This window comes from Pelophylax lessonae (genome assembly GCF_965119305.1).
Source record: "Pelophylax lessonae genome assembly, chromosome: 2".
Classification (NCBI taxonomy): domain Eukaryota; kingdom Metazoa; phylum Chordata; class Amphibia; order Anura; family Ranidae; genus Pelophylax; species Pelophylax lessonae.
Genome location: NC_138769.1, coordinates 484,679,037 through 484,701,687, shown reverse-complemented (window position 1 = coordinate 484,701,687; position 22,651 = coordinate 484,679,037). Strand labels below are relative to the sequence as shown.

Genomic DNA, 22,651 nt, shown 5'->3' with positions numbered 1-22,651 from the left:
AGTCCAGTGATCGCAGGTAGAGGGAGATCCTTCGCCTTGTCCTCTGGTCGGGAGCTTCTCTAATGCTGATCCCAATCACCGCATTTAGCTGACGGCCATCACCAGCTCTTCATTTAAAGGGCAGAGAGGAAGGGGAAGTGCTGTGCTCGGTGGAGATTGTGCACTGGTAATGGTTCTACGGTGATTTATCATGTAAGTGACTTTGGTTCTATAATCTGATGCTGAATGGGTCGGGGTAGACTGAGCAGTGTTGGGTGTCACTGCTGCCCCTGGAGTATGGGGATTTCTGGGGGCTCAGAGCGAGGTGCACAGGTCAGGGGGTGCTGCATCTGCTGGGGAGGACAGGAACTCCTAGAGGGGCCATTACTGTAGCAGACCATGTGTGATCTCCTCCTGGGAATCAGACATGGTGAGCGGAGTTCTGTCCTCCCTCTCCTTTTCTCTGGATACACTTACATAACCTCTGACACTCCGATCTGTACACCTGTTGCAGTTTGGGCACTCGGGCTCAAACAGTTTCGCCATCACTGGGCTAGACAATGGTACCCTGACTGTCATTCGGTATTGGGATGAAATCTTCGGACCCATTGTCAGACTCTTTGCTTGGTGCTGTGGGTCCTGGTTTCCTCCTGGTGCATGACAATGCCTGGCCTCATGTGGCGAGAGTATGCAGCCAGTTCTGAAGAATGAAGGAATTGATACCATTGAATGGCCCCCATGCTTGCTTGACCTAAATCCAATAGAACACCTCTGGGACATTATGTTTCGGCCATCTAAGGCCACCAAGTTGCACCTTAGTCTGTTCAGGAGCTCAGTGATGCCCTGATCCAGATCTGGGCAGAAATACTCCAGGACATCATCCGTTATCTCATTAGGAGCATGCCCCCACGTTGTCAGGCATGCATACAAGCACATGGGGGCCATACAAACGACTATCTACCATTTTGAGTTGCTGCAATGAAATTTCAGAAAAATGAACTAGTCTGCTGCATCATTTTTTCACTTTGATTGTGGGAGTGTCTTTGAATTCAGCCCTCTGTAGGATGAAAATTTTAATTTCCATCAAACGATGTGGCATTCTTTTGTTCCTAACCAGTGGCAGCCGGTCAATAGGGGGCACACGGGCGCCGCCCCCCCAATCAGCATCTTCAAAAAAATTACCTTTTAAAGCCTGCTAGGGGCGCCGGACATATTGCGGGCTATGGGGGGGGGTTTGGCATCCCACATGCTCAGAGCAGTGGCGCCGATTGGCGGCCTTCTGGGTGTCATCGGGGGACAGAGCAATGCACCCCGACACTCCCCGATGCTACACGTGAAGTCCTGTGATTGGTCCAGACTCCAGCCTGGACCAATCACATTCAGGACGTCTGACATCGTGACTCGTGGGGGTGGTGCGCCGGTGCGTGCATCAGTCACCTTCCCTGTTCCCTCCCGCCGTCAGAGCGAGTAGCAGCGTGGGTGAGTCGAGACGTCTCTGAGCCAGGAGCAGGTAAGTGAAGCCTCATGTGACTGTCTCCTCTGCCGCCGGCCGCCACTATAAAAAAATGAGCTGGGCAGTGTGTTTGTTTGGGAAGATGCACAGAGAAGATGTATACTGTATATCCCCGTTAGGGCTGCTGCGGACCGATTCTCTCCCACATATAGAAGGGTTGAATTATTAAACGGCCATTATTCTGCTCCCCCCCATCCATCGCTGAAAATTACCAATGCTGCAGCCATATGATGTGTGTGTGTGTGTGTTTGAAGTTGAGCCCACAGTGACACCATGCCAAGGCTCTCAATCTGAATCTCTGCTTCAATATGTTCCGAGTCATTGATCTGGAACCAGAGGAAGTCAGAATCTGATCACTGACAGATATATTCTGATTATTTCTTCATCAATGACCCTTGCATGAGCATTGCTCTGTCCCACCTAAATATATGTTCTGCAGCCTATACCATAACTGACCCATTTTTTAAATCTGCAGAACATTGCTCAGACCAATCTATATCTCAGTTCAGCAGATTGCCCATCAAATTACTCCTCTAGAGATCTGCAGAATATAATTCTTCCATTTATATTTTTGGCAGAATATCCCCTCTACAGATCTGCAGAACATTGCTCTGTCCCATCTAGATTTATGGTCTGCAGATTATCTAATCACACAGACCCTTCTACAGATAGGCACAATATAGTTCTCTTCTATCTGTAGAAGGGTCTGTGTGATTAGATAATCTGCAGACCATGAATCTAGATGGGACAGAGCAATGTTCTGCAGATCTGTATAGGGGTAAGTGATGGGGATAATCTGCCGAACATATAAATAGATAGGCACAATAAAAAGTTCTCTTCTATCTATTTATATGTTTGGCAGATTATCCCCATCACTTACCCCTCTACAGATTTGCAGAATATTGCTCTGTCCCATCTAGATTTATGGTCTGCAGATTATCTAATCACTGACCCCCTCTAGAGATCTGCATTGTCATTTTTCTTCCATTTTCCTTCCACTTCACAATTTTGTGCTGGTCTATCACATAAAATACATTTACGTTTTTGGTTGTAAATAACATGACAAAATGTGGATTATTACAAGGGGTGACTATGAATACTTTTTCAAGGCACTGTTCCTTGATTACTGAAGACCCCTTTCACACTTGTGTGACCTCAAAGTCAAGCAAATTTTTACCGCGTTTTTTGCCACGAAGCAATACCTATTACATTTTTCTTTTTGCGCCCCCCCAAAAATTTGGAGCACCAGCCGCCACTGTTCCTAACACAGCCCATATCAGTATAGATATCCAGCCCATATCAGTATAGATATCCGGAATGATATCTTTCCACATTGAGGTCTGATGTGTTTTCAAAGTATTCCTTTATTTTTTTTTTTTTGAGCGGTGTATATATATATATATATATATATATATATATATATATATATATATATACACAGTATTTCACAAAAGTGAGTACACTGTGACATCTCACATTTTTGTATATTTTATATCTTTAAGCGGTGTATATATATATATATATATATATATATATATATATATATATATACAGTATCTCACAAAAGTGAGTACACTGTGACATCTCACATTTTTGTATATTTTATATCTTTTCATGTGACAACAGTGAAGAAATTACACTTTGCTACAATGTAGTGAGTGAACAGCTTGTATAACAGTGTACATTTGTTGTCCCCTCAAAATAACTCAACACACAGCCATTAATGTCTAAACCGCTGGCAACAAAAGTGAGTACACCCCTAAGTGGAAATGTCCAAACTGAGCCCAATTAGCCATTTTCCCTCCCCGGTGTCATGTGACTCGTTAGTGTTACAAGGTGAATGGGGGGCAGGTGCATTCAATTTGATGTTATCGCTCTCACTCTCTCATACTGGTCACTGGAAGTTCAACATGGCACCTAATGGCAAAGAAGTCTCTGAGGATCTGAAAAAAATTGCTGCTCTACATAAAGATGTATGTAGATAAATATACGAAGTATATTTCCACACGCCACTGGGAAAGTGTAAAATATAAAGTGCAATCATTTAAAATACCTGAGAGTAAAATAAATAAATATGTGAAAAAGCAGCTGCTGTAGAAAAAATGAGGTAGTTGTAGGTGAATGGTCTGGAGGACCAAATACAGCGATTGCTGTGGTATAAGTTATTGGATAGCAATATCCATTAAAATAAATGTGATTAAATATACAAAATATGTCATGAATTAATACAATTATATATGTATACTGTGGATCATCAATTATTCAATAAATATTTAAAACAGTGTCAAAGTGCATGAGTGTTTGGTTAAAATTATATATAAAATTGTAGAATAAATAAATAAATCACAATCAGTATTAAAAATAAACAGTCCGGAGTAAACAGTGATTTTTGTGCTCAAAAATATATATATAAATGTCCTTAGTGGAAGTGAATCTTCAAAGTTCAAAAGTGCACGTGCTCAGGCTTGATTGATTAAATCTCAGCAGTTTCTGGTCCCAAGTGAATAAGTTGGATCACTTACCAGATGTAGTGGGTCCTAAATGCCATATGGCACTAGGATCATTCGAGCTTGTAAGCCCCCTGGGCTAAATGGATTCCCTCTAAGCGTTGTCCTATGGGCTGGTAATGGCTCCTTAGGCTTCAATATAAACAGCCAGATGCAATAGGGAGGGAGAAAGAATGCTCCAAATAGTGTAGTAAATTAGTTGAAAAGCAGTTTATTTACCCAATATCTGGGTTAAAGCAATAATAGGTAAGTAGACAATGTCTACAGTGAGTTGGGTTCCGGCTTGCACTCCACCTACGTGACGCAACGACGCTATGCGGTCCAAGCTGATGCGTTTCGTCACTTCCGGTGACCTCCTCAGAGCCAGCTCACTATTCCGCGAGAAGGACGTGCAGCCCGCACCGCTGACCACCAGTGACATTGTCTACTTACCTATTATTGCTGTATGGCCAAGACCATACAGCGGTTTAACAGGACAGGTTCCACTCAGAACAGGCCTCACCATGGTCGACCAAATAAGATGAGTGCACGTGCTCAGCATCATATCCAGAGGTTGTCTTTGGGAAATAGACGTATGATTGCTGCCAGCATTTCTGCAGAGGTTGAAGGGGTGGGGGGATGGGGTTAGCCTGTCAGTGCTCAGACCATATTCCACACACTGCATCAATTTGGTGTCCTCCCTGAAGGAAGCCTCTTCTAAAGATGATGCACAGGAAAACCAGCAAACAGTTTGCTGAAGACAAGCAGACTAAGGACATGGATTACTGGAACCATGTTCTGTGGTCTGATGAGACCAAGATAAACTTATTTGGTTCAGACAGTGTCAAGCGTGTGTGGCGGCAACCAGGTGAGGAGTACAGAGACAAGTGTGTCTTGCCTACAGTCAAGCATGGTGGTGGGAGTTTCATGGTCTGGGGCTGCTGCCAGCACATGGGAGCAACAGTTCATTGAGGGAACCATGAATGCCAACATCTACTGTGACATACTGAAGCAGAGCATGATCCCCTCCCTTCGGAGACTGGGCCGCAGGGCAATATTTCAACATGATGACCCCAAACACACCTCCAAGATGACCACTGCCTTGCTAAAGAAGCTGAGGGTAAAGGTGATGAACTGGCCAAGCATGTCTCCAGACCTAACCTTATTGAGCATCTGTGGGGCATTGTCAAATGGAAGGTGGAAGAGCTCAAGGTCTCTAACATCCACCAACTCTGTGATGTCATCATGCAGGAGTGGAAAAAGGCTCCAGTGGCAACCTGTAACACTCTGAATTCCATGCCCAAGAGGGTTAAGGCAGTGCTGGAAAAATAAAGGTAGCCACACATAATATTGACAATTTGGGCCCAATTTGGACATTTTAACTTGTGTATTCGTTAAATGGTGAGCCTGTACATATCAAAGGAAAATAATTGGTACCCACATCCATATAGGCATCTTAATTAAGGAGGGAAAGGACAGACTGTTTTACCCTTTGGGTTTCCCCTATTCCCCTTGAGGCCGTCGTTTTGGGGACAACAGTCTCTGTCCTTTCCCTCCTTAATTAGAGGTGTATTCAGTTTTGTTGCTAGAGGTTTAGCCATTAATGGCTGTGTGTTGAGTTATTTTGAGGGGACAGCAAATTTACACTGTTATACAAGCTGTACACTCACTAATTTACATTGTAACAAAGTGTAATTTCTTCAGTGTTGTCACATGAAAAGGTATAATAAAATATTTACAAAAATGTGAGAGGTGTACTAACTTTTGTGGGATACTGCATACACAGCTGCCTTGGGATGAGCCAATCCAATTCAATCCTCCCATTCTTGTTGTTGGAATGCCTAAACCATGACCTCAATCAATCAGTCTAGGTATTTGGCAAATTATGGGCATCAAATCAGCAAGGTAAACTAAAATCCCAACCCTGACCTCTGGTCGTGAGAGTACAGATAACACCCTGGTTTTACGTTTTAAGACCTGCAATTTTAACCGCATTGATGCCATCTCATGGTAGGACATACTCCCACTCTTTCATAGGAGTATACTGAATTGGATCAATTACAATGTGTAACAAATATAAACTAAAAATAAAAAAAAAAATGTAAAAAAATATTGTCAAAGTAAAACACTAACTTTTTCAGTAATTTGATATAAAACCATTTAAATCAACATCAATATTAAAACCCATAGGGTACATGGTATTAATTTTAAAAATCCATTCTGCCTCATTCATGGACACTTTCTGGGTCATATTATCCACCTCCAGTGTTGTTCAATTTGAACAATTCCACAAAAAAAATCATAAGACTAGGGTCTCTATTGTGGTGGGTCCTAAAATGTTTTGACTGACTATGTTTTGGGAAGCCTTAAATTTTGTTAATATGTTCGTTAATTCTAATTCCTTGTTGTCTTTCCAACATATTGTAACCCACACGGACAGGTTATTAGGTAGGTCACGAGTAGACTGATATGCGATACATTTCTTCCTTGTATACATTTTTCCTGTATTATTGGATTTAAATGCAGTAGTTTTCCTAGGCTTATTTTTCACGGTTTTACACATTCTACAATGAAAAAACCCTGTCAGGTCTAAAAATGTGACCTTTATTTTTGGTGGATCAGGAATATTAGGGGCTAAACAATTCCTTAAGATTTGCGTTTTCCGATATATAAATTGTTTTTTTCGGTAACAGGTTACTAAGGGTTTCGTCCCTTATCAGAATAGACCAATGTTTGCATACAATTGCTTCAAAAGACTTATAATCCCCGAATAAAATTGGTAAGGATAGCCTTTTCACCTAAATTGCTCTTTTTCATAGGTTTAGTGACTAACAAATTCTTCCTATCCATATTTTTACTTTATCTTGGATGGAAACCAAAGTCCTTTGGTCATACCCTTTTTCAACAAATCTACCCACTTAGGGTGATGACGACTCACAGTGGGAATATAGCGGTTTTTATTTATATTTGGTATATGACCAGAAGTCTAGGAGCATCAGGGACAAGATAAGGAGCCTCCTTCTTGGATAGAACTCCTTCCTCCTTTTTTTTTTTTTTTTTACAAGATTCTTTAACCGGTTGCCGACTGCCCCACGCAGATTTACTGCGGCAGGGCAGCTCGGCTTTGTATAATCAATTAGATCTATGTTATTATGTGCACGTGGTTTCTGCATGATTAGACACAGCGGGAGCCAGACTGCGGGAGGAGTGGGCTCAATCGCCGCCGGCCTCCCGCTATCTTCGGCTAGAATGACAGGAGAGCCGCCTGCCTATGTAAACAAAGCAGGCGGCTCTTCTGTCAGGAAGACAGGGAAAGATCGTGTGATTCAGCTAAGCTAAATCACCGATCTCTGTCTGCCTCTCTTAAACCCATCCCCCTACACAGTAAGCATAATAGGGAACACATTTACCCCTTGATCACACCCAGTGTTAACCCCCTCCCTGCCAATGTCTTTTATACAGTAACAGTGCATATTATTTAGCACTGATTATTGTATTAATGTCACTGGTCCCCAAAAAGTGTCAAAGATGTCAGTTAGGGGTCCACTCTGTCAGTCACAATGTCGCAGTCCTGATAAAAAATAGCTGATCACCGCCATTACTAATAAAACAAATAAAGTCCAAAAATCTAGCCCATAGTTTGTAAACGCTATAACTTTTGCGCAAACCAATTATGTGCTTTTTCGATTTTTACATTTTTTTTTATATTGGGAATGTTTTAGAGCAGAAAGTAAAAAATATTGGTGTTTTTCAAACTTTACGCTGCTTTTTTGGTTTATAGCGCAAAAACGAAAAATCGCAGGTGAGGTGATCAAATACCACTAAAGGAAAGCTGTATTTGTGGAAAAAGGACATTAGTTGTATTTAGGTACGTCGTCGCACAACCGCTCAATTGTCAGTTAAAGCAACGCAGTGCCGAATCGCAAAAAATGGCCCGTTCGTTAAGGGGGTAAAACCTTATGGAGCTGAAGTGGTTAATTTGGATCTCAATACACTTGTTGGATTGGTCTTCAAATTTTTTATGTATAACCTGGTCCCTGACTAGTCGGTCCAATACCTTTCTGTAGTCTACTTTATTCAGCACCACAATGCCCCCTCCCTTATCTGCCATTGTTATAACTATATCCTTCCTTTCCTCTAGTCCCTTTATACCTTTTTGAAGATTGCCTTTCTTCTTAAATCTATTCCCTTTAAACATCCTAATGTTCTGTTCCACCAATGATTTTAACACCTCCAAATACTGATTGGAGGATATTTATGCTTTAAACGTAGACCGGTTCCTCAGACCACTATCTTTATATATTCTTTCATCATTATCACATTGAGATGGTTTCTCTAAAAAGTGTTTTTAATTTTTATCTTCCTAATAAATTTCTCAATATCAATGAATGTATTGGTCTTGTCAAACCCTTTGTCGGGTTTGCCGATGCAGAGCGGACACAGACACAGCCAGCTGTTCTCTATGGGGTGGTTGGATGGAAACCGACCACCTGTCTGTTTCCATCCGACTGTCATTTAATCTGATCCACCAGACAAATGGGGAACGGATCCCCCATCCATCGGTTTTTAGCGGACCAGATGCCAGCGCGTGTCAGCAGACACATGTCTGCCACTGCATGGAAAGCAATGGATGGTCTGATAGGGTCCGCCTAAAAAAATACCAGGTGGGCCTGATCGGTCCATCAGTGTGAAAGGAGCCTTATGCCCCGTACACACGTGCAGATCGTCAGCCGAACGATCGGCCGTCTTTTGTCCCCGGGCTGTTGTGTCTGTTGAAAAGTGCAAAAGACTGCACAAAAATTTTGTCCGCCGACTGCAGAAGTGATGTTATGTGATGGTTAACTTTCCCTGTGTTTTTTCTTTTCTGAGCATGCCCAGTCTTGCAAATCTGCTGTCTTTCGGCCGAAATCTGTACTGACTGGCGAACAATCGGCCGCTCTGGTGTCGGCATACAAAAAATGTAATGCTTGCACGACAGATTCTTTTTGGCCGAAAGTGCGCTGTCGGCAGCATCATACTAACAAGCCTACAATCGGCCGATCGGTCGTCGGCCGAAGCTTTTCGGCCGACAATCTGCACGTGTGTACGGCCTTTAGGAGTATAATGGTACAAAAGCTGAAGTGGTCAAACAAACCTTTAACCACTTTAGGACTGCTCACATTGCTGCTACTGCAGCAAGGTGGCAGCCCTGGGTCCAGCGACATAGACCTACGTCGCTGGATTCCTCTCTGTCTCTGCAGCGCGCGCACACCGCTGGAGGCTCTAAACACAGCGGGAGTCGGGCAGGAAGAGGAGAGACGGCTCTCTTCCCTGATCGTCAGGGAAAGAGTGAGAAAATCCGCCCGCTTGTGTAAACAAAGCAGGCGGATCTTCTCTGTGACAGACAGGGGGAGATCACAGGATTGAGCATAGCTGAATCTGCGATCTCTGTCTGTGTCACAGATCCCCCTCCCCCCACACACGTCAGTAAGCATGAGGCACACATTTACCCCTTGATCACCAACAGTGTCATTATTACAGTAACAGTGCATATTTTTAGCACTGATTACTGTAGTAATACTGGTCCCCCCAAAAGTGTCAAAAATGTCAGTTAGGGGTCCGATCTGTCCGCCACAATGTCACAGTCCCGCAAAAAAAACGCAGATCGCCGCAATTACTAGTAAAAAAAAAAACAATAAAAATGACAAATCTTTGCCGTAGTTAGTAACTTTTGCGCAAACCAATCAAAATACGCTTATTGCAATTTTTTTTCCAAAAATACGTAGCAGAAAACAAATTGGCCTAAAATGTTAAAAAATTTTGATTTGTAAAATTGTCGTTCTTTTTTTCAAAAATTAAAAATCGCACAGGTGATCAAATACCACTAAAAGAAAGCTCTATTTGTGGGTAAAAAAAAGGGATGTAAATTTAATTTGGGTACAGCGTCGCACGACCGCGCAATTGTCCATTAACCACTTAAGCCCCGGAAGATTTTACCCCCTTCCTGACCAGGGGGTATTTTGCAATTCGGCACTGCGTGACTTTAATGGACAATTGCGCGGTCGTGCGACGCTATACCCAAATGAAATTGACTTCCTTTTTTTCCCACAAACAGAGCTTTCTTTTGGTGGTATTTGATCACCTGTACGATTTTTTGATCATGCGCTATAAACAAAAAAAGAGCGACAATTTTGCAATTTTGTTTTCTGCTACATGTGTTTGGTAAAAAAAAAAAAATCGCAATAAGCGTATTTTGATTGGTTTGTGCAAAAGTTATTGCGTTTACTAAGGGAAAGATTGTCATTTTTATTGTTTTTTTTTAATGAGTAATGGCGGCAATCTGCGATTTTTTTTTTTGCGGGACTGCGACATTGCGGCAGACATATCGGACCCTTGACTGACATTTTTGACACTTTTGGGGGTACCAGAAACACAGTGAAGACATGTTTTTCTCAACCTCTTGTCGTCACCCCTGAGAGAGCTTAAAAAGACCTGGAGGATCAAGTTTATCCAAGGGAGCGATCCCGGACCACAGGGAACTACAAGGCCCAGCAGTTACCTCTCAGGCTCAGAAAAGCCACAAGCTCAAAAGGTCTTTTTACCATAAGGTACTTAAGACCCACTATCTTTGGTGAGTGTAAACCCCCACTATTCTAAGTCACGCCCAAGTACCAGCAGTTGGACTACTGGGGGACCCAACACTTAGCACCTGCACTTTCCCATACCTGGCACTTAAAACTTTTACTTGTGCACTAAATCACTTCTGAACTGTTTATTTGGACATTTTGTGGCACTAATTTTGGCACTTTATCTGCACCTTATGCTAATTTAGTATTTTAAGGTTGATAATACTGTGATTTGTTTATGTATATTTATTGTGTTTTACACTGGTATATGATCACGAAGTTTTAAGATTTATTTATTTATTCACAATGTATTTTTACCACCACTATGTTGCCAATTTTATTCAGGCTGTGAACAAGTAATTGCTCACCCCTGAATACTAGCAAGCACTTTATTAATTCCAATACTTTGGGGTTTTAATTTCTCATTCACTTTTTATCATATAGCAGCTGCTATTATCACTTTTTCACTTAATTTATTTATTTAATCACCCATTCCCAGTGAGGACCTCCATAGGCGATATACACCTATTGGAGTATATATCTCTATCAAAGTCTTGATAATGCCTTTTAACTACTTAGCCCCGGAGGATTTTCCGGATTAATGACCAGGCCACTTTTTTCAACTTGGCACTGCGCAACTTTAACTAACAATTGTGCGGTCATGCAATGCTGTACCCAAACTAAATTTACGTCCTTTTTCCCCCCACAAACAGAGCTTTCTTTTGGTGGTATTTGATCACCTCTGCGCTTTTTATTTTTTGCGATATTAATAAAAAAAGAGCAAAAATTTTGCAAAAAATTGACATTTTCTACTTTGACAGTTAAATATCCAATATATTAAATTTTTGTCATATATTTAGGCCAAAATGTATTTAGCTACATGTCTTTGACAAAATAATTCTCAATGAGCATATTTTTAATCACTTTAAGATTTTACCCCCTTTCTGACCAGGCCATATTTTGCGATTTGGCACTGTGTTATTTTAACAGACAATTGCGCGGTCTTGCGACGCTGTACCCAAATTAAATTTATGCCCTTTTTTTCCCCACAAATAGAGCTTTCTTTTGGTGGTATTTGATCACCTGTGCAATTTTTAATTTTTGAAAAAAAGAGCGACAATTTTTGAAAAAAAGAGTGACAATTTTTGAAAAAAAAAATAAAAAATAAATTTTTTCACATTCTGATATATTACATCCCCCCCCCCAAAAAAAAATGTACAAATCAACATTTTTAACATTTTAGGCCAATTTGTTTTCTGCTACATATTTTTCGTAAAAAAAAAAATCACAATAAGCATATTTTGATTGGTTTGCGCAAAAGTAACTAACTACGGGAAAGATTTGTAATTTTTTTTTTTTACTAGTAATGGTGGCGATCTGCGATTTTTTTTATGTGGGACTGTGACAATGCGGCGGACAGATCGGACCCCTAACTGACATTTTTGACACTTTTGGGGGACCAGTGACATTACTACAGTAATCAGTGCTAAAAATACGCACTGTTACTGTAATAATGGGGGGAGGGGGTTGTGTGACACAGATCGCAGGTTCATCTATGCTGAATCCTGTGATCTGTCCCTGTCACAAGCGGGCAGATTTTCTCAGTCCTTCCCCGACGATCGGGGAAGAGAGACGGTGATCGCTGTCTCTCCTCCCCTGGCCCGACTCCCGCTGTGTCTACGTCGCTAGACCCAGGGCTGCCACCTTGCTGCAGTAGCAGCAACGTGAGCAGTCCTAAGGTGGTTAAAAGCTGAAGTCTGCATATACAAGGCCAAAAAAAGATATGTTCGGTGTGGGTAGAGGGCAACGGGCTGAATTTTGCAACAACATAATTGTTGGGAACTCTGAGGGGGATCCATATTCTGGCTGGCTTCCATGGCAACTGCAAGAGTCTCATCTTCTCTGTTGGATCATTTATTTTATGTACGTTAGTAAGGCACAATAGCAATATATAATAAGGCTTGCAAAACGCTTGCATTTTATGAAGGTCAAGAGATGTTTTTTGTTTTTCTAAACTAAACTGAATGCATATTTTAACCACTTTAGAACCGCTCACAGTAATACTACTGCGGCAGAGTGGTTCGTTATCGTCCAGCGACGTAGTATTAACGTCGTTGGACACTCCCCCTTCTGGGCGGCGCTTGCGCGCCGCCGGAGGCTCGCTCCCGCTGTTTTCATTCACAGCGGGAGTCGGGCCAGGGGAGGAGCAGCGGCGATCGCCGCTGCTCTTACCCGATCGTCGGGGATCTCCATAGTGACAGGGAGTGACAGATCGGACTGTTCAGCATAGCTGGACATCCGATCTGTCCATGACTCACACAGTCACCTCCCCCCCTACACGTCAGTAAGCACCAGGCATACATTAACCCCTCCCTCTCCAATAAAATTAACCCCTTCCCTGCCAGTGTCATTTTTACAGTAACAGTGCATATATATAGCACTGATTACTGCAGTAATGTCACTGGTACCCCCAAAAGTGTCAAAAATGTCAGTCAAGGGTCCGATCTGTCCGCCGCAATGTCGCAGTCCCGCAAAAAAAATCGCAGATCGCCGCCATTACGCGTTAAAAAAAACCCACCAAAAATGACAGAAATCTTTCCCTTTGTTAGTAAACGCAATAACTTTTGCGCAAACCAATCAAAATACGCTTATTGCGATTTTTTTTACCAAACATATGTAGCATAAAACAAATTGGCCAAAATTTTTTAAAAAAATTGGTTTTTACATCTTTTTTGGGGGGAATTTCATATAAAAAAATGTTAAAAATATTGTTATTTTTTCAAAATAAACGCTCTTTTTTTGTTTATAGTGCAAAAAGTAAAAATCGCACAGGTGATCAAACACCACCAAAAGAAAGCTCTGTTTGTGGGAAAAAAAGGACGTAAATTTCGTTTGGGTACGGCGTCGCACGACCGCGCAATTGTCAGTTGAAGTCGCACAGCGCCGAATCGCAAAAAGTGGCCTGGACGGAAGACAGCAAAATCCTCCGGTGGTAAAGTGGTTAAAGCATGGGTCACATTAGGGGTTGTTTTAGAGAAAATAGACCGAGTTGGGTTGGTTTACTAAAACTAGAATGCAAAATCAGCTTCCAGGGTTTTTTTTTTTTTTTTTGTGTCAAAGCCTAAATGAAGAAGCTGAACTTAGAAGCTGATTGACTACCATGCAGAGCTGCACCAGCTTTTGCACTCTCCCGGTTTTAGTAAATCAACCCCAGTGTATCATTCATTTAATTTGACATAACCTACTATTTACTTTATCTTGAATAGAGTAAAGATCCATATATCCAAATTCATTTTTCCACAGGAAGAAGTCATGCATAACATCTTTGTATATGGAACTCTGAAACAAGGACAGCCAAACTACCACATTATGACAGATTCTAAGCTTGGAAAAGCATTATTTAAAGGCAGGGGACGTACTGTGGACAAATATCCATTGGTCGTTGAAGAGCAAAACAACATTCCATTTCTCTTAGAAGTCCCAGGAAGAGGTCATCATATTGCTGGAGAAATCTATTCAGTTGATAACCAGATGCTACAATTCCTGGATGAATTTGAAGGCTGCCCAGACATGTACCAACGCACTATTAAGAGGATTGAAATATTGGATTGGGAAGGTAAAGATGACTCACCTGAGCAGAGACCAGCTGCTAGCACCATAGAGTGTTTTGTCTACAGCACGACAAGCTACAAGCCAGAGTGGCTTAGTCTAACTTACCATGACTGTTATGATTCCATTGGGACACATGGATTGCTTTACATTAATCGTCAGGACAGATAATAAATGTGGCCTCATACATCAAGGAAATATTACCTCTTATAACACTGTGATTACAAGAAATCCTGATTGAATACACAAATTCATGTTTAAGATAAACATTTCACTGCTATTTTAGAAATTTGGCTTCAACTATCTTCATAAATTGTTTAAACCATATTTTAGGTAAAAAGGAAGAATGCATAAATGGTTTTTATCTGTTGTGATTGTAATATCTAGAAAAATGACAATTACTGTCGATGGTCATCTAAGAAACCTTAGCTTATGCCATTTTTATAATACAAACAAAAAAAAACAAACATTTAATAGGGGTTAGACCTATTTGTTTAGGATTTACAAGTTCATCACATATCGTCAATATCAAGTGTTTCACATCCATTGAATTGTTTTAAAAACCAAAAGAAACAGTTTCAGTAATTGTATACTGGTGTTCTATACTGTCTAAGGCTTCTTTGGTCTCAGTAACCACATTTTGTGTATTTTTCTGATGTAACAAAATATATAAAGTTTTACATGGTAAAACTAAGTTGGTTGATTTTATTTCAACACGGGCACATCGAGCGTTAAGGGTAACTCCACATTTGTGGGAAAAAAAATATTTTTCAAGCTGCAGCTCTGTAATTTTCTGTAACATGCAAAGAAATATGGCTACCTTCTGTTCACAGATAGTATAGACCGCCCCCCAGAAATGTAATTTCCTGCTTGTGTGATTGGCTTACTGGTTTTCCTTCAAGTCTCTACTAAGATACAAATCAGATTTTGAGCAACTTCTGCAATAAAAATGTCATTTGATGAGATACTCTGCAATAAAGTGCAATAAAAGCACAAATCATAACTAATTTCTGTCCTACTGTCTATTTAACCACTTTAAGACCGGAGAATTTTGCTGCTCAATGACCAGGCCACTTTTTTCAACTTGGCACTGCGTGACTTTAACTGACAATTGCGTGGTCATGCAATGCTGTACACAAACAAAATTTACGTCGTTTTTTTCCCCACAGAGCTTTATTTTAGTGGTATTTGATCACCTCTGCGCTTTTTATTTTTTGCAATATTAATAAAAAAAAGAGCGAAAATTTTGCGATAAATTGACATTTTCTACTTTGACAGTTAAAAAAATATCCAATATATTCAATTTTTGTCATAAATTTTTGCCAAAATGTATTTAGCTACATGTCTTTGACAAAAAAATTCTCAATGAGCGTATTTTTATACACTTAAAGACCGGAAGATTTTACCCCCTTCCTGACCAGGCCATATTTTGCGATTCGGCACTGCATTAATTTAACGGACAATTACGCGGTAGTTCGATGCTGTACCCAAATGAAATTTATGTCCTTTCCACCCCCACAAATAGAGCTTTCTTTTGGTGGTATTTGATCACCTGTGCGATTTTTAATTTTTGAAAAAAATAGCGACAATTTTGAAAAAAAAATATATATATATATTTTTCACATTCTGATATATAACATTCCCCCCCCCAAAAAATTTAAAAATCTAAATTTTTCAACATTTTTTTAGGCCAATTTGTTTTCTGCTACATATTTTTTGTAAAAAAAAAAATCGCAATAAGCTTATTTTGATTGGTTTGCGCAAAAGTTATCGCGTTTACTAACTATGATACGATTTACTAGTAATGACGGCGATGTGTGATTTTTTTTTGCGGGACTGCGACATTGCGGTGGACAGATCGAACCCCTGACATTTTTGACACTTTTGGGGGGGACCAGGGACATTGTGACATTACTACAGTAATCAGTGCTAAAAATATGCACTGTTACTGTAATAATGACACTGGCAGGGAAGGGGTTAACACTGTTGGTGATCAAGGGGTTAAATGTTTGCCTCATGCTTACTGACGTGTGTGGGGGTTCTTTGACAGAGACAGAGATCGCAGGTTCAGCTATGCTGAATCCTGTGATCTCCTCCTGTCTGTCACAGAGATTTTCTCAGTCTTTCCCCGACGATCGGGGAAGAGAGACGGTGATCGCTGCCTCTCCTCCTCCGGCCCGACTCCCGCTGTGTCTAAGCTCAGCGGGAGCAAGCCTCCGGCAGCACGTGCCCGCTAGGAATCCAGCGACGTTAATGTAGGATCTTTGTATCTACTTTTCAACTTGGTCTATCGCTGGATGCTTTTTTTTTTTTGGATTATCTAAATAATCTAATAATTAGGACTATTTTGTAAAGATGCAGGATTTTAAAACATTCCTGGAGCATCCACTAGAATATTGGTTCATTTTGCTCCTGCATATTTCTACACAAGTTATCAATACAGCAAAGAGATTTTAAATTGCATAAAATGCTAGAACAGCACATTTCCCCAAAAACTAAGTGTGGTGTATAAAAGCCATGTTCCAGGCTCACAGAACTATCCTGTGTACATTGGAAGTTGGGAGATCCCCCTACTCATAAGGAATGACTGCAGTTCATGGGTGCCATACTTAGATTGGAAAGATACATTTATCAACATAGGGACTGTCCCAATAAATCTAAAAAATGTTGGGCCCCATGGTTAGATACCTCGGGTCAGACTCCAATTGATTTGGTATTAGGAAGGCTTCTACATGCCTGATAGGCAATATAATTGTCTATGTACCATTGATCGGCCCATTGGGGCCCACAGTCTTTGCTGCCTCTCAGTATATTGCTTTCACTATGGAGTTAAAGTGGTGCTAAAGGATGAAGGTGTTTTATCTGAATGCATTCAGATAAAAAAGCTTCCATATGCAGCTCCCCCCTCAGCACCCTTAATAGTTACCTGAGCCCCATCTCAATCCGGCGATGTTGCACGAGAGCTTCGGCTGTATGGGACATTCCTTCCTCATTGGCTGAGACACAGCAGCGGGAGCCCATGGGGGGGGAGAGAGGGGCGGGGCCAAGCTGTGGCTATGTGTCTAAATGAACACACAGAGCAGCGGCCCGGCTGCTCCCAAAGCAAGCTGCTTGCTGAGGGGGAACTCGGCAGGGGCCAGGAGCGCCGGCAGGGAACCCGAGAAGAGGACGATCTAGGCTGCGCTGTGCAAAACCACTACACAGAGCAGGTAAGTATAACATTTGTTATTTAAAAAAAAAAAAAAAAAAAGGCTTTAGTATCACTTTAAAGGTTACCATACACTATACAAGATGATTGTATAATCTTCTATAGATCTACCTTCAACTATTTAGTACAAAGGTCTGCCTGATTTTATGCTAATTGAATGGGTTGTTAAGGTTTGACCTCATAATACTTCGTTCTGGTAAATCTAAATGAGACTGCACTAAGTATAAAAAAAAAAACAAAAAAAAAAAAACGGATTACATAGTGTATGGCAAGCTTAAGATTACAACACCCTTCAAGAACAATCTACTGTTCACCAATCAGCCACTGATTCTACACTGAAGATTAAGCATTAAAATAGAATACAAAAAAATATGTTACAGTAATGCATTGTATGCTAGGCAATGCAATTTTCAAAGATCAGTAAATAATTAACATTTCCATTCCTCGGAAGACAAGAGAAAAAGCATTAGCATGATTAACAAGATGAATCTTGAGGAATTCTGTAGAAACCGTAATCCATCACAAAGTCCTACTTAAGAGTACAGAATAGTGATAACAAAAATAAGCCACCACAGAGTTTATTAATCATGTTTATTTATCCCACCTGTATTTCTAATAAATATAACTGTATAAAATCTGTTTTGTAGGAATGTCATCTCAAAACATGAATATATGACAGTTGACGAGAAATCATGTTTAAAGTATCAAATGGAGTCTTGTAGTGAATGGGATTTATTCCAGCTGCACCAGTAGATCTCCCTCTCCCACAGTTTCACCGGGCTTGCAATGCACAGCTGCTACCTGTTCAAAACATTACAACAAAGTTAGATACTTAAATCACAACTAAATTATTTTAGCCAGTGTTGTAGTATTCAGATTGGTAGCTCTTATGTATGAAACACAGCTGTGAACCCCTATCCAGAATTGGAGATTTACCAAAAACAACACAAAGAAAGGCAATGTAATATTCTGAAATTGAAATTTCACTCAAATTCTCTTCTCTTCAAAATTTTAATTATATAACCATGTGTTTTAAGATATGACGAAAATCTCACTTCTAAAAAACATTCACCTCTCATTCTCATAGTCTTATTCACATTTTGTAGTGTTGCAAACTGGAAACAAAATGGTTTTAACTGCAGCTACCAGTGGTTATGTCAAGTTTTAAAACCCCGTTCCTGGCTTCTGTTAAATATATTCCTATGAGGTGTGATCCTTCCATATTGCATGGGTTAGGAGAGGTAGAAGTAAGGTGAAATAATTCTCTAATCTTTGCTCTCCAGGCAGGAACTGTAGCACTGAGCACTGGAGGGACAGAAAATAAAGTGGTGACTGACAATCGCTGCTTTTCCCCTCTAAGACTGAGAGCAGAGTGACCAATGGCTCGGTTTTCGATCTTAGAGCCAACGTAGAACAGCTGCAGCATCACAGTGATGCTGTAGCATTGACGTGAGTATGTATGTTTTGTTTTTTTTAGTTAATTCCATACATCTCCTTTAAATAAAATTACTTTTAGTTCGGTCAGTGCTAGAGCCCAACTTATGGGTGTTCCCATGGGGGAAGTACAGCCAGCACCGAAGTCACTGCCCCTTCATAGAAAGCTGGTGAACACAGACCTGCCAGCAGCAATCGCAGAGGACATAGTACAGTTGTAACTGCTGGCTTGTGTTGTGTATGACCATGCTGGAGAAAAAACACAAGCTGACAACAGCACAGCAACTACTACACTAATCAGAGTGTGTTAGGAGGATGGGTACAGGTAGGGAAAGAGGGATTTGTTCTATAAGGTTAGAAGCCTGGAAAGAATAGCAAAATAACCACCAAGCTAGGTGGAAGAGTACGGGGGAATCCAATAAAGTCACCGCCCTGAGAAGACCGAAGTGGAGGCAGGTGGAAAGGGAAACATGGTAAGCAGATATTTATAACTTTCTGGAACCCACCCACAAGGAAAATCATAAGTGTTTGACATACCTTTAGGGCAGGAAATGGGGGGGGGGGATGACATTTCCACAAACGGTGAAAAAAGGAAGTCTTCCAGCCTACTTCATCCCCCTAATAGCGTAAAAAAAGGATGGGCCCCCCACGGAAGAACACAGGGAGAAGGTAGGACTGCTGTTGGGGTGAATAGGGAGATTTCATTCTTACAGACGCCCTTATAAGAGTAACCCTTTCAGCACAAGGGGAGGGCTCTGTGTGAGCAAGACACTTCAGTAATGAGAATAGATGTTTTTCTGGTATATGACAGGGCATGTATTGTTCAATGGATAAGGGTCCATGAATAGGATTTTGAAAAGTCCTTGTAATCTTCCCTAAGAGGTAAGGAGATGACCACCCTTTGTGAATGTAAACTACAACAAGGTGTAGGAGAAGCAGTCTCTCTCTCTCTATATATATATATATATATATATATATATATATAGTGCCTTGCGAAAGTATTCGGCCCCCTTGAACTTTGCAATCTTTTGCCATATTTCAGGCTTCAAAAACAAAGATATAAAACTATTTTTTTGTGAAGAATCAACAAGTGGGACACAATCATGAAGTGGAACGAAATTTATTGGATATTTCAAACTTTGTTAACAAATAAAAAACTGAAAAATTGGGCGTGCAAAATTATTCAGCCCCTTTACTTTCAGTGCAGCAAACTCTCTCCAGAAGTTCAGTGAGGATCTCTGAATGATCCAATGTTGACCTAAATGACTAATGATGATAAATAGAATCCACCTGGGTGTAATCAAGTCTCCGTATAAATGCACCTGCACTGTTATAGTCTCAGAGGTCCGTTTAAAGCGTAGAGAGCATCATGAAGAACAAGGAACACACCAGGCAGGTCCGAGATACTGTTGTGGAGAAGTTTAAAGCCGGATTTGGATACAAAAAGCTTTCCCAAGCTTTAAACATCCCAAGGAGCACTGTGCAAGCGATAATATTGAAATGGAAGGAGTATCAGACCACTGCAAATCTACGAAGACCTGGCCGTCCCTCGTTCAGCTCATACAAGTAGAAGACTGATCACAGATGCAGCCAAGAGGCCCATGATCACTCTGGATGAACTGCAGAGATCTACAGCTGAGGTGGAAGACTCTGTCCATAGGACAACAATCAGTCGTATACTGCACAAATCTGGCTTTTATGGAAGAGTGGCAAGAAGAAAGCCATTTCTTAAAGATATCCATAAAAAGTGTCATTTAAAGTTTGCCACAAGCCACCTGGGAGACACACCAAACATGTGGAAGAAGGTGCTCTGGTCAGATGAAACCAAAATCAAACTTTTTGGCAACAATGCAAAACGTTATGTTTGGCGTAAAAGCAACACAGTTCATCACCCTGAACATCCCCACTGTCAAACATGGTGGTGGCAGCATCATGGTTTGGGCCTGCTTTTCTTCAGCAGGGACAGGGAAGATGGTTAAAATTGATGGGAAGATGGATGGAGCCAAATACAGGACCCTTCTGGAAGAAAACCTGATGGAGTCTGCAAAAGACCTGAGACTGGGACGGAGATTTGTCTTCCAACAAGACAATGATCCAAAACATAAAGCAAAATCTACAATGGAATGGTTCACAAATAAACATATCCAGGTGTTAGAATGGCCAAGTCAAAGTCCAGACCTGAATCCAATCGAGAATCTGTGGAAAGAATTAAAAACTGCTGTACACAAACGCTCTCCATTCAACCTCACTGAGCTCGAGCTGTTTTGCAAGGAGGAATGGGCAAAAATTTCAATCTCTCGACGTGCAAAACTGATAGAGACATACCCCAAGCGACTTACAGCTGTAATTGCAGCAAAAGGTGGCGCTACAAAGTATTGAATAATTTTGCACACCCAATTTTTCAGTTTTTTATTTGTTAAAAAAGTTTGAAATATCCAATAAATTTCGTTCCACTTCATGATTGTGTCCCACTTGTTGATTCTTCACAAAAAATTACAGTTTTATATCTTTATGTTTGAAGCCTGAAATGTGGTTAAAGGTCGCAAAGTTCAAGGGGGCCGAATACTTTCGCAAGGCACTGTATATCTATATCTATATATATATATATTGCATATCTCTCCAAAGGGAAAAGTGAAACAAAAAGGCCCGGATGTCTTTGTTCTAGGGTGGACCAACTGTGAATAGATGTCTCACTTCCCCCTCTTTTGACATGGGGCAGGGAAAAAACCTTTAATGCAAAAATGGCAAAGGAACAGTTCTTTACCTCTTAAAAACCCCTTTGATAGGGTACAAGGTAGCAAAATGATCAAGAGTAGGGAATAACCTCCCTGAGTTGGGCTAATCATTATATAAGGTCTAATCGGCTTGATCAAGAATAGGGAAAAGCCTTCAAAAATAGGCCTCTTTTTTGTGCTTGAAAGAATATGTAAGGAATTAGCTGCACTATGTATATCTATATAGAGTGCACTGCTTCTACCAATGAACATGCAATATTCCCATTGCACAGCAGACACCAGCTGATGACACCATACATCAGAGTATACTGTATATCCTATGTGAGAAGGTCACATCACAAAGGTAAGGTACGTTTCTTGGTGCACATGCCTGGCAGAGGAGTCCTGAGCACTTTACCACTGTGATGCGAGTTTCTCAAGTATATGTCTGGACATTCAATTTGACAATTCACTGTGCTGTTGTGCAGAGCGATGAATATAATTAAAAAAAAGTAAAAAAAAAAAGCATTACGATATGTTTTAGCAGTGCACTGCAGCACATACAGTGCATCCGGAAAATATTCACAGCGCTTCACTTTTTCCACATTTTGTTATTGTACAGGCTTATTCCAAAATGGATTCATTTCATTATTTTCCTCCAAATTCTACAGACAATACTCCATGACAGCCTGACAGAAGTTTGTTTGAAATCTTCGCAAATTTATTAAAAATAAAAAACAAAAAAAATATTATGTACATAAGTATTCACAGTCTGCTCAATACTTTGTTGAAGCACCTTTGGCACCAATTACAGCCTCAAGTCTTTTTGAGTATGATGCTACAAGCTTGGCACACCTATTCTTGGGAATTCATTCTATGCATTAAGGTGAAAAATCACCTTTGCTGCAGCTGTCCCCAGAGACCCCTTTTTCTTACCTGAGTCCATCTGATCCAGCAATGTGCACGAGCCCAGTGGCTCTAGCCGCTGTCTCTCTCCTCAGACAGATTGATAACAGCGGGAGCCAATGGCTTCTGCTGCTGTCAATCAAAAAGCGACTTTCCATGGGGGCAACCGATGAAGGGAAGGAGCATCGGAAGGACAC

The 22,651-nt window shown here is 40.8% G+C and overlaps 2 protein-coding genes across 2 annotated transcripts in view; one reads left to right on the top strand and one right to left on the bottom strand.

Annotated features, from left to right (window-relative positions):
• The window catches only part of GGACT (gamma-glutamylamine cyclotransferase), a 41,818-nt gene extending 27,293 nt beyond the window's left edge, over positions 1 to 14,525 (top strand). The window contains exon 2 of the mRNA XM_082247126.1: positions 13,887 to 14,525. Within this exon, the coding sequence (XP_082103252.1) occupies positions 13,896 to 14,363 (468 nt within the window). The 5' untranslated portion in view covers positions 13,887 to 13,895 and the 3' untranslated portion in view covers positions 14,364 to 14,525. The remainder of the gene's footprint in view (positions 1 to 13,886) is intronic.
• A 3,452-nt stretch (positions 14,526 to 17,977) lies between these two features.
• The window catches only part of PCCA (propionyl-CoA carboxylase subunit alpha), a 1,213,132-nt gene continuing 1,208,458 nt past the window's right edge, over positions 17,978 to 22,651 (bottom strand). The window contains exon 24 of the mRNA XM_082247734.1: positions 17,978 to 18,201. Coding sequence (XP_082103860.1) covers positions 18,133 to 18,201 — 69 coding nt within the window. The 3' untranslated portion in view covers positions 17,978 to 18,132. The remainder of the gene's footprint in view (positions 18,202 to 22,651) is intronic.